This window comes from Juglans microcarpa x Juglans regia, chromosome 4D (genome assembly GCF_004785595.1).
Source record: "Juglans microcarpa x Juglans regia isolate MS1-56 chromosome 4D, Jm3101_v1.0, whole genome shotgun sequence".
In the NCBI taxonomy this organism is placed as follows: Eukaryota; Viridiplantae; Streptophyta; class Magnoliopsida; order Fagales; family Juglandaceae; genus Juglans; species Juglans microcarpa x Juglans regia.
This window is the reverse complement of record NC_054600.1, coordinates 13299578-13312649: the sequence shown is the minus strand read 5'-3', so window position 1 is coordinate 13312649 and position 13072 is coordinate 13299578. Positions and strand designations below refer to the sequence as shown.

The following is a 13072-nucleotide window of genomic DNA, read 5'->3' as shown; positions in this document are numbered from 1 at the left end:
GTGGGTGCTCTTACACGGACTTATGCACATTTGGCTACGAGTTCATGGCATAAAGTCTCGCAAGATGTGAAAGAGCTTATAAAGAAGCGTTGTTTGGTACGTAATATTTAAATAAAAATAATTTTTTTTTCATATTATTTAATATTCTAAATGATCTTTGTGTATATACTTTTTCAAGGATGACTTCGAACTAAATTTTGGTCGGAGAGATGAGTATAGGACTGTCGAAGAGCTTATGTCTAATGCATTTCGCAAGTATAAGGCATGATGTCATGAGCATTACAAGAAGTACGAGAACAAGGAAGATGCACGCCAGCATCCTTTTCAGGATGTTCGAGCTGAAGAATGGGGAAAACTTTGCGACATGTTTGAGGATCCATCATATAAGGTAAATTAAATGAATTCTTTATGTGTCATATTTGTAACTTTTCACTTACTAACTTTTACAACTTCTATGCAGGAGCGAAGTTCTATAAACAAAACGAATAGATCAAAGTTAAAGATTCATCATCATGCAGGCTCAAGATCTTTCCATCGACTATCTCAGAAATTGGTAATGTACTTTTTTTTAAAATTTTTTTTATTCTATGTAGTTTGTTTTTAATATAAACTTTATATCTTAACAATGTCTCTTGTAGCAAGAGTCAGACACTAACTATGATTTAACAAAATTATATGTTGCATCACATACTAATAGTAATAGAGAGTGGACTCATCCCGATGCTCGTGAGAATTATGTAAGTATTATAATTTCTTTTAATTAATCATATTTAAATTATTGTGTCAATATTAATTTTATATGTTGTGTGTAGGATAAAATGGTTGCCATTCGTGCTGAAGCTGTATCAGATCATAATTCATCAACAAGTGATATTGAAATTTTTACACAAGTTCTGGGTCAACGTTCTGGCTACTTGAGAGGTTTGGGTCGCTGTGTAAAGCTTGCAGACTCTTCATCAACATCAAGCACTACTGCCATTGCGTTAGAAAATGTAAATTCTAAGATCGAAGAATTGATGGCAAAACAGCAGGAGTTAGAAGCTCAATTGACGAAACAAGCAGACATGGAGATGCGCATAAAACAGCAAGAAGATCAACAAAGAGAGATGTAACTCCAAATGCAAGAACAACAAAGACAGATGCAGCTTCAAATGCAGATGCTTATGCAACAATTCAGGCCTCCAAACTATTGAATTTCATTATAAGTGTTTTTGCATATTGAACAATTATGTATAATGTACTGATAATTTTATTAGTATTATTAGTATTTTATTTATTTAGTTCTGAATTATTAGATTAGTTTTATTTATATTGAACAATTTGTAATGTATTTTTGAAATATACATATCTATTTGGTTTTAAATTCGTATTATTGTCCAAGAAAATAATAACCGTTCGAACTCTCATCAAACATTCAAACATATAAAAATGGACACAACCGTTCGAACATTGAAAGTTAGAGTTCGAACGGTAAAAAATTCTGAGTCGTTCGAACAGGAAATTCACTATTTGCGTTCGATCGATAATTTTTTTGTTTGAACTTTTCTTCATGTGTATTTGGTTGAACGGATTTGTATCGATTGACTGGCCATGAAATACTCGTTCGAACAATTACTCATGGTTCGAACGTTATTTTAGGCGTTCGAACGAATTTCCGAGACGAATTTAAATCGTAAAAAAAAAAAAAATTTCGTTCAAACGCGATCGAACGGTCCAGCTTAATTTCGTCCCAAAAGATATTTTTTGGGACGAATTTTTCATTTTCGTCCCAAAATACCTTTTGGGACATTTTTATAGGGACGAACTTGTGATGGTTTTTTTTCGTCCCAAAAAATATTTTGGGACAAAATACCAGTTTTTTGAGATGAAAATTTTCGTTCCAAAAGACCTAATTTATTGTAGTGTAGATTATATAAATCGTATCGTATTGTATTATTATTTATATAAGTTGTCTTAAGTTTGCGTTTGGATGTTGAGATGAGTTGAGTTGAGTTATGAATAATAATATTTTGTGCATCCCATTAAGATGAGTTTAACTTTTTTAAGTTAAGATGAGTTTAATTTTTTTAATTGAAATGTATGGAATATGTTGAAATGATTGAACTTTTTACGAAAAATTAAAATAAATTGAGATGAATTGAGTTGGGTGCAACACCCACACACAACACTGTGTGTGTGTGGATGTTGAAGTGAGTTGAGTTGAATTGAGTTGTGATGATAAAATATTGTTAGAATATTATTTTTTAATATTATTATTATTTTGAAATTTGAAAAAATTGAATTGTTTATTATATTTTGTATTAGAATTTAAAAAAATTGTAATAATGAGTTGAGATGAATTGAGGTGAATTTGGTAACCAAACGCACCCTTAATGTTGAAACACGACCCACAAACTATAATTACAATCTTTAAAAGCAATTCGAAGCATTTTCGTAAACTCATGAAGTTGAAAATTAATTTATTTTTTCTTCGCAAAGAAGTTGAAAATTATTATTTTTTTCTCATATTTTATTATTTTTAATTTGGAATATTTTAAATAATATTTAAGTAATTGATATGTAAAATTATTTAAAGTATTTTAAATGATTAGCATCACTTTATTGGTATTTGCCACGTCAAGCACCAGGGATAGGATAGTTTTTTATTTTTTGAATGCAGGGATAGGATAGTTCATTATCCGTATTGTTGACGATATCCCTGACATTAGTGTGTGCTGTGTCAGATAATCACTATGCCAAGTAAGCGGAAGGCAAAATGAAACCTTCTTCCTGCTGGCCCTGGCTGCGGGATTAGCTTATTTCCCCACCATTCAAGCTTGCATATAAAGAGCCCTTTGTCTCTCTTTCTCTCCGAAGATGGAGCTGTGTAGAGCTTAACCCTCGCAGGTACGATAAAATTTTGTTACATGGTAGATGCCAACTGATACTTTAGATCTTTTGTTGTCACTTCTTATGATAAAATGGTTGTTAGTAGTCATATAATGTCTGATCTTTACGTCATTCTCCAATCTTGTCGTTCATGAGATTTTTGATCCTCTTGGGTTTTTAACTTTTTTTTTTTATCTTTCTCTTTATGTTGTTTTCTGAACGTATGAGATTCTGTTGAATGATGAAAGGCAGAGTAAGAAAGAGGGGAAATGAAAAGACGGTGACTTGGGTCCCCAGTGAATGCTTCGGCCGGCCATTTCAAATTCTCACTAACCATTCAGTTAGCCTCGGTTACTGGGTTTTTCCTTTCATTTTTCTTCCTCTTTTTTGTTGTTTTCCTTTCCTCTCCTCTCTCTCTTTGGTATCGTATCGAAATCACTGACAATGACTTTAAATTGAAAGGCATCTATTTTTACAGCCATCTGGCAGGATGGGAATCCAAATTATTTATGTAAGCTGTTGTGTCATACTTCTATATTAAATAAATCTTCGTAACCTTTTCGCACTCTACAGTGCACACTCTACTATTTTTTTAATTTTTATTATTTTTTTCTTTTATCAAATATTTATTATATAAACAATAAATAAAAAATTTGAAATAATTTAAAAAGAATAAACTCAAAAAAAATATTAAAAAATTTAAAAATTTAAAAAAATTTAAAAATTTTAAAAAATATAGAATGTGAAGTGTGACGGAGGTTGTGTAGCAAAACTCTTCTATATTAATAGAGTTATGCTACGAATCAGCTACCGTTCACAATACGCACCCTATATTTAGAGTTTTTCATAAAGTGTGAGAGTATTTTTTTATAAGATGTATGAGTGTTTTTATAGAGTGTAGAGTGTGAGATAGTAAATAGTACTAATGAGAAGAATTTTTCAGATTAGTAATGTAATTGATTTGTTAATAAATAAGTTTTTAAATAAATATATATTTTTCTTATAATTAAAAAATTTTACAAATTATAACTCTCATTTTCATTCGTATTCTACTGTAATTAAATTGCGCCACTTTAGTAATAATTCTAATTTGACATAATTATCTTCTATTTAAAATAAAATTAAAAAAGTAATTGCATAAAAATTGTAAGTTTATAAGTTTTGAAATATAAATGCAAAGTTAATAATAATAATTAGTGATTTGAAACGCATTGATTTGAGTTCCTACCTCACAAAATATAAGATATTCACAGAAAATTTTCGAAAGCTACTTTTCTTTGGAAAAATCAAAAAGCTACTTTTCCATCCACGAAAGGAAAGATAAAGATTCACAGAAAATGGAACGTAACATTATAATAGATATAATTGGCGATGAATGCCATAGTTCATCTGGTTCCTCTTGTGATTCCGTCTATTGAACTTTTCCTTGTATAAGAGTCCAACAGTGGCCAAGTCGACGTGGATGCAAACCGACGCTAATGCTTCTGGCATATTCCAGAACAGAATATCTTCGTACATCTGACATTCCAACTGTGGCTCAGTTTGGGTTATTTGGAATCTCAAAACTAAACCCTGTTTTCTTAAGGTTTCTTTTTGAGTCATAAACCTGTTCGAAGTTTGAGAAAATGAGCTGTTTGTTTTGATTGTCGTAGTGGTAGCCCTTTTTGGGAGGGAGTTCTTGGGAGTTACTCGTCCAAAACAAGAAAAGAAGAATAAATTCTTGGGTTCTTTTTCTTATTTAAATTTAGGGTGGGCTAAGATTCTTGAGATGCTTTAACTGGTAGAGTAGTTTTTGCCTTTGCATGTGTTTGTTATGGCTGCTTTACATCATAAAGAGCGAAAAACTGTTTTTCCTCGGTGGACGTTTGAGAATTCTGTTTCATTTTTGTCAACAATTCTGAGGGTTTGCCAATAATTTGTTTATATACATATATATCTATATATATATCGTTAGATTTCCTGTTCTGTCGAATATTTTCAAACTTTATTACTGTTATGCAGCGTATAAGGATCGCCAGTCATTTCAATCGAGAAGTTTTCTGAAACCGAGTTGAAGGCACTGAAGAAGAAGAGTTTACACTGGTGTGGTCATAATCCCCTCACTGTCTTTCTCTGATTAGTTTTTATGTTGCTCGTGAACTGACTTCCTGAATTCCTTCCTTGAGCCTAGTTCAAGACGAAATGGCATGATAGTGATCAGGACTATTCGAACCCTTACTGTTTGGACCATAAAAACTCCGTGTAAAATAGTGATCAGACAAATTGAGGGTCAAAATAGTTGAAAATGAGCCATAGATATTTTATGAAAATGGATACTTAGTTAAAAAATTGCTGAAAGCAATAAACAGTACAGATTCAAAAGAGGAATCTACAATTACATATTGTTTAACAAATTCAGGATCTGATTGCCTCCAAACTTTACTCTTTTCAATAACTTTGCAATGTTGGGCTAGTGAGTGTGCTGCACCATTTGCGTCTCTTCCATTATGTCTGACTTCTATTTACAAAGATCTATGACTTCAGCTAGCAAGGCTTCTTGATGAGACATGTTCATATTTGGTGCATTCAGTCGATGCACTATAGTTTTTATAGTCACTTTCAATAATAATCTTTGTGGTACCCAAATGAAAGGTAGACTGCAGCCCTCATAGAACTTCTAGTGCCTCTATACTTTCCACTTCTTGTTCCCCATATTCAACTTTGCAAATTGCCATTAATACTTGACCTTGTTCATCTCGGAGAATAGCATGAATACCAGATTTATTTTGTTCTATAAAGATAGTTCCATCCACAAATTGAGGGTCAAAATGGTTGAAAATAAGCCATACATAATCCTGTTTTTGTTGGCACTAAATATTTTTCTTTTAGAATCTAATGAGAACTGCTTTTGATTGCACATGGCGTGCCTATTTTGCAATAAAGTTCCTTTCTTGCTTTCACAGTGGAGATTATAATTTTATCAGAATTTTTGAATTATCCAATAATGGTTGGAGAAAAGAAAGTCTGCAGGCATCGGTTTGAAGTTTTTCATTTCAATTGATTCTTTTAAGTTTAGATGCATTTTTCTTTGAATATGGTGTAAGAATTGTTTCTTATTCATTTATTGTTCAGTTCTGGAAAAAATGATTACTCGAACAGTGGATCTCCGGTCTGACACAGTCACCAAACCGACTGAAGCAATGCGGGCTGCTATGGCGACTGCTGTGGTTGATGATGACGTTTTGCACCATGACCCAACTGCTTTACGCTTGGAAACAGAAATGGCAAGGATCACGGGGAAGGAGGCAGCCCTATTTGTTCCCTCAGGCACAATGGGCAATCTAATTAGTGTGCTTGTTCATTGCGACACTAGGGGAAGTGAAGTCATTCTTGGAGACAATTCCCATATCCACATTTATGAGAATGGTGGCATTTCAACAATTGGAGGTGTGCATCCAATGACTGTAAAGAACAACCGAGATGGAACAATGGATATTGATTTAATTGAAGCTGCCATTAGAGATCCGAGAGGGGTGCTCGTGTACCCTACTACAAGGCTTATCTGCTTGGAAAACACGCATGCAAAGTAAGGATTATTATACTTAGCAAAGAGTTATGTGTGGCTTGTGGTAGATAATGATACCCTAACCACTTTTTATAATCGACGTCTTAAATGAATATATTGGGAGATTCCACATTGTGTGCTGTGAAAGCTGGTTTTTTAAGGGAAAATTAAGAAATCAGTTACCTGTACTTTTTCACTTTTTGAAACCTGAATTTTTAATTTAATAAACTCAACACCTGTACTTCTACACATTAAATTTAAGAAATGAAAAAAAATAACATCGAAAAAAACATTGTTTCACATGTTCACATATAATTAAAAATATAATAATAAAAAATATAAAAGATTGGAGGCATCCCTTGTCACCCCATGGGGTGGCCTCCTGCAGTGTGGTGGAGAGGCCCTGGGAGGGGAGGAGATCCCCTCTGCCTCCACTTGCATGGTGTTGGTATGGGGTGGGTGGGAGGGGTCATGCCTCCACTGCACAGGGGGAGGAGTGAGGATCCCCCAACCTGCTCACCACGTAGGGAAAGGAGCATAGGAGACCACCCTGCGCATCAACCATGCCAGTGGAGGCACCATAGGGTAGGAGAGATCCCCTGCTCTGCCCTCAGTCCCTTTCTTTATTCACTTTTACTTTATCTAATTTTTCACTTTTTTTTTGTAAAACACATACATATTTCCGACACGTTAGATGAAGTATCTGTCAGCATCGGCATTTTATTTTGTTGGAAAACATCTAAGGGTATTGAATTTAACTTGCCGGTAGAGGTGCCATGTGGTGGGACGGATCCTCTCCACCACCCTTAGTGCCGTTCTTTTTTTTTTCTTTTACTTTCTTTTATGTTATTTTTTCTATGTAAAAAATACAATACATGTTTCCGGCATGTTCAATGTGACTGTCATCGTCAGCATTTTATTTGTTGGAATATGCCTGCAGGTATATTGTGAAAAAGTAAATTGTGAAAAAGCACTGGTACCTGGTTTCTTTGTTCTCCTTCGTTTGATGTTATGCCTGCCTCTACATGCATGCTATATGAAATATATGCTTTTCTGTGACACCAATTATTGGGGACCTGCATGCCCATGCAGTTGTAATGCACAAATTTTATTGGGTTGAAAGGCATGGTAAACTGCCCTGCAGATGCAGAGTTGGCGATTTCTCTGTTAACAGTTAATTCTATTACTACTGTTATCATCTTTTTTATGGTTGTATTATCCAATGAAACTAGTTCTTGTTTCGAGGCTTCTTCAAATATCATCTGAACTGATGATATTTTCTTTCCCAAGGGCAATCTTCGCTCAATTACCGTGAATTGTACACAACTCTAATTGCTAATTTGTAAAGACACGCTTCCTTACATCACAGGATAAAATGCTACTCATGCTTCCATATAGCTTTAATTTGGATTGAATATATTGGGGAAGGATATGACATTTAGCATAGCTTTGACAGAAGCTCATTATTAAGTATTTCTAATTTCTTTGCCTCATTTTTTTCCGTTCTTCAGAGTCTTTAGGATCACATAATGATTTTGTTATGCTCATCCCTCACTTCTACACGTACGGAGGTTTGATTGAACTGAGTTAGTTTTAACTTTAATTTTTCAATGTCCAGACAAATATAGCTTGTGCTCTCAGTTTTGGGACTTGGACTGCTAAATGCATTATCATTCCAGTTCTCAAGTCAATTTGGATGTTTGTGGCTTTGAAAAGAAAAAGTTAAATTCTTCTTGTGGCATGATGTTTCATTCCATGTTTGCACATAACTTCAGTGTGTGGAAGCAGTGCAGTCAACTGCATTAATTTCAGTTTTAGGATTCTCAGAAGTCTGGAAAGTAGCATAATAATGAATTTCACATTCTTGTTCTCTTTGTTTATTCATACTCAGCTCAATATCCGAGTAGGCTCATATGAATGTAAGATAACTGAAGTCGTCTCTCATGGACTTTTGGTCAAACCTGTCTGCTCTTAATGTAAAACATTGATCATAACATTCAAGACTTTTTTTTTATAGTATTAAGACTTCATTAAAGGGTACAATCCAAGTACCCAGTAAGTATACAAGAAACAAAACTATCTAGAAGGAGAAAAATATATAAGAAAAAGGGTAATGCTACAAGCCACACTCCTTTTGGGTTCTTGTATTACTTTCATTTTTTTAGTTCAGGCCAGAACGAGACATATTTTTGCAGGAACATTACTTTGTAATCCTTGATCAGGTTGGTGGGAAGGGATGTATAAAGGTCCATGTTTTATATTATTACTACCTAAAAGGCTATATTTTGTTGTTGCAATCAGTCTAGAATCCACGTTCAAAAGTACCTGGAACTACACTCAGCACAGTATGGAATTTTCTGAGAAATTTAAGCAGTAGCTCTACTTTAAGCAAATTATATTATAAATTACACTAATTGCTCTTGAATCTATGAACTGTATTGCTGAGGAATATGAACTTTTCTTCCACATGGTGTTTCTTTTTTTCCCTATCAATTTATTGAACCATCAATATGTTTTTCTTTATACTTTTCAACTGTAATGACTGTGTATTCTGTGACTGTAATGCCTTACGAGTGGCATCTCTACTAAATGTAGCTCTGGAGGTAGATGTCTGTCTGTAGAATATGTAGACAAAGTTGGAGAGCTAGCCAAAAAGCATGGTTTGAAGCTTCATATTGATGGGGCCCGCATTTTTAACGCATCGGTTGTAAGTAAAATTTTTTGCATGTGTTTAGTTTGTCATTGCGAATTATTGTGTGGTATGTTCGACAGCCATGTGGAGGTAAGTAAGTACGTCCCTGGAGTTGTGATTTAGTCCATATGATGTGCTAGAAATCCCTATGGAAGCTTAAATTTTGCAGTGCGAAATGGCCAAGTACCTTAGAGCACGCTTTTTTTCTACCTTTACCATTTTCCCACATATGTTGAACCTCATCCTCAAACAGGTTAGCACACTTAAATGCTGGAAAAGTGTTTCACATTCATGAATACAACTGCTACAATATGCTGTATGATATCTCTTGAGGATGAAAATATGAATTATATTGCACATTTGTGTGCTAACCTGCTCGAGGATGACAATATGAATTATATTGCACTGTCTAAAATTAGCTATTGTGCACTGGCTAATTCCACTCTTACGAGGGGGGCCATTATAGAAAATTGTCACTTTGTGTAATAGTTGATATTTGGAAAAAGTGATCTTAATGTTCCTATAATTGCTACCATGCGGTGACAGCTGCTTATTTTATTCATCCACCTGTTCTAGGATATGGATAATTTAACTTGGAGTGCCTGTTATGATGCTTCAGAGGCATTTATCTTCCATATTTTCTACATTCTTCTCTTCTAAGTAAATGCATTTATCTTCTATGTAAATTTGAGCTGAACATTCGTTTTCATTGTGAGTGATGATTTTGGATCAATCTGTTTCTGATGCCAATTGTCTTTCTTCAACAAATTGTGTAGTATATACCATATGAGTTTCTAATTTCTAATCCAGAAACATTGGTCTGCCAGGCACTCGGCATTCCTGTTCATAGGCTGGTGCAAGCTGCTGACTCCGTTTCGGTATGATTGCCTTGTGCGGGCATTCTTAGATCTTTTTATTCTGCAAGTTTTCAGTATTATCACTTGTTGATATTACTTGCAACTTAATTCTGAAGTTCATTATTTATTAGACCACATATTGCCAATGCTTTTGTCTCATTTAAATTTGTGAACCAGGTATGCCTGTCAAAGGGTCTGGGTGCTCCAGTTGGATCTGTTATTGTTGGCTCCAGAAGCTTTATTGCCAAGGTACCAACGAAAATTATATGGTTAGAAGTATCAGCAGCTCCTTACATCTATTAGAAAACTTACTTAGCATCAAACTCTTCTGTTTCCACCTGTTAGGCCAAAATACTTCGGAAAACCTTAGGTGGTGGGATGAGACAGGTTGGGATCCTTTGCGCTGCTGCTTTGGTAGCTGTACAAGAAAATGTTGTAAAGCTTGAAGGCGATCACAAGAAAGCTAAGATTTTAGCAGGTTGGTACTTAGTATTCTAGTGTACTTGTTTCATATTGCATTATCGTTGCTGGGAAGAATAATTATTCCCGTCTCTTTATTTCTATTTTCTCTCTCAAAAATTCCAGAAGGACTGAGTCAAATCAAAGGAATAAAAGTCGATGTTGCCTCAGTGGAGACCAATATTGTAAGTATCTTAGTTATGTGAATTTTGGTTGTTTTTCTATGTAATCAGAACTCTTGAGATTCTAGTTTACATAATTTAAGATTGGGAAGTTTCTGAACCAAGTATTAAGTGGTTAAGAAACTAGTTTACTGAATCTAGTTTTTATTATCAAGTAGCTTAGTGTACGCTTGCTCAATAACAAATCATGTTGAAAGTGGGACACATGCAAATCTGCTTCATGCAAAGGTTTGAGCACAACTTTGCACAAGATTTGTTCCGACAGGATTATAATCGGAACCACTATAACACTTTAGGAGGATTAATTGTTTCTCCTTGTGATCTCTCACATTTTATCTTTTTTTTTGGGGGGGGGGGGGGGGGGGGGGGGGGGGGGGGTGGTGTCCATATAGAATGATTTAAGTCACTTGACACTTCAGGTTGAGTTCATTTGTTCATTTGTATATTACATATTAGTGCTTTTCTTGATCTCATTCATATAAGCTGATCATGTACTAATACATACTTTTGCTTTGGTACATCACCAGATATATTTTGACATAGAAGAAAGCTCAAAGTTCACAGCAGAAAAAATGTGCGAGTACTTAGAAGAACATGGTATACTGGTGATGCAAGAGGGCCCATTAAGGTCTGGTTTTCCTCACAAAAAGCAGCTTAAATCCATGAATTCTTTCCTAGTTCGTCTTTTCATTGTTTTTTTTTGTTTAAGTCCAACTCATGGATTTAGTTTTTTCAACAAATATAAGCTTAAAAGAAGTAAGCAAGTGTGTTCATATCAAGTGATATTTTTGTCTCCAATGTTTCTGCTAGCTGCAGAATTTGGTACCATGACTGATTGTAATGATATTGAAAATTTAATCCAACTGCATATCTTTTCTCAGTTGAATCCATTTTCCTTTGTAGCCTTGAAAGATGAGACATCTAAGTCATACAACTAATGAGAGAGATCTATTCATTGATAGCAAAAAGAAAATTTGTGAACAATGATTGGATTGATGATATATTAGAATCTTAGGTCTCTCGAACAGTGATTCCATTGATTTTCATTGTTTCACCTTTTAGTTTCAACATGTTATTTCATATTCTCTGTTTGTTGCATGTCAAAAATAGAGGCAAGACTTTCAATGCATGTTCAGTTCAGATGCTCTGATATGGCACATTTTCTATGATCCCGTTTATAAAGTTAGACGGTATTTGTTTTTGTTAGACAGGAAAATGAATCAAATGATGATGTTGGTGTTTTGCTTTTTCAGGATCAGGATTGTCCTCCACCACCAAATTTCTGAAAGTGATGTGCAATACACCTTGTCATACTTTCAGGTGATCAATAACATCTCTATCTCCACCTCCTGGCCCGTCACTAGTTTGTTCCTAAAATTTGTAATTTACACTTGTATTTGAATTTTGCAGCATGCTCTATCTGGAGTACAAGATCAAAATGGCATCTAGTGGGTGAAATTATCATCACTCTCTTTCTTCTCAAGAAGTCCAATGGGTTTTCTAAAGACTTATTCCACATAAATCTAATGTTGTATGTATAACTTTTTATGCTAATTATTTCTTAAGAAAATAAATGATTTTCTGGTGTTTCGTTTATTAAATTAGTCATTTGTGGATACAAAATTATGCTCAATTATTAAACAATACAACTTGTATAAAATTGGGCTCCACTTGTATAGTTTCATATAAACTCGAAAGTTGAGATGAGATTGGATGATTTTAGATGAAAGTTAAATAAAATACTGTTAGAATATTATTTTTTAATATTATTATTGTTTTGGGATTTGAAAAAGTTGAATTAGGTTTTGAAAAAGAATTATTTATTATATTTTGTGTAAAAATTTGAAAAAATTGTAATGATGAGATGAGATAAAGCACTAATTCAAATGACCCTTTAAATCATTTTTTGGTTAAACTTTTTCAAGTACATCCAAATACCAGAAATATTTCCAGAATTTTTATGCAAAACAAATGAAGTAATTAGATCATATTGGGAATCTTCTAATTGGGAGCATTTAGTTTTAACATTCGTTTGGACACTTAGGAGATGCTTGGAGAATGAAATGATATGAGAATTTTGTGAATAGTAATAAGATAGTTTATGAATAGTAATAAAATAATTTGGGTTAAGTATTTATTGAGTTTTGAAAAAGAAGAGAGAAAAAGTTGAATAAAAAATATTATAAAGTTAAAATATTATTAGAATATATTATTTTAATATTATTTTTGTTTTGACATTTGAAAAAATTGTAACGATTAGTTTGAAAGTATTTGTGTTTGAATGTTGTTTGGGAAGGAAATAAGATGAGATGAGATGAAACACGTTTCAAAACGTTCCCTAAGGCCTTGCTTGAGAAATAAAATGATATAAAAAATTTGTAAATAGTAATGAAATGATTTGTGAAGAGGAGTGGAATGATTTGAGTTAAGATATTTTATTGGGTTTTGGAAAATGAGAGAGAAAGTTGAA

At 33.7% G+C, this 13072-nt stretch overlaps 1 protein-coding gene across 4 annotated transcripts; it reads left to right on the top strand.

Moving 5' to 3' along the window:
* Positions 1-2746: 2746 nt before the first annotated feature.
* On the top strand, positions 2747-12101 carry LOC121260845 (probable low-specificity L-threonine aldolase 1). 4 transcript variants are annotated; one of them, XM_041162894.1, is made up of 11 exons: positions 2747-2886; positions 4870-4950; positions 5980-6433; positions 9008-9119; positions 9932-9982; positions 10139-10210; positions 10307-10439; positions 10547-10605; positions 11130-11230; positions 11856-11922; positions 12013-12101. In XM_041162894.1, exons 3-11 carry the CDS (start codon positions 5991-5993, stop codon positions 12049-12051), a joined length of 1077 nt encoding a protein of 358 aa, XP_041018828.1. In that variant the 5' UTR covers positions 2747-2886; positions 4870-4950; positions 5980-5990; the 3' UTR covers positions 12052-12101. The 4 variants fall into 4 exon arrangements, with proteins under 4 accessions (XP_041018828.1, XP_041018825.1, XP_041018826.1 ...); XM_041162891.1 differs by lacking the exon at positions 2747-2886 and adding an exon at positions 4172-4453; XM_041162892.1 differs by lacking the exon at positions 2747-2886 and adding an exon at positions 4173-4380.
* The last annotated feature ends 971 nt before the right edge of the window (positions 12102-13072 follow it).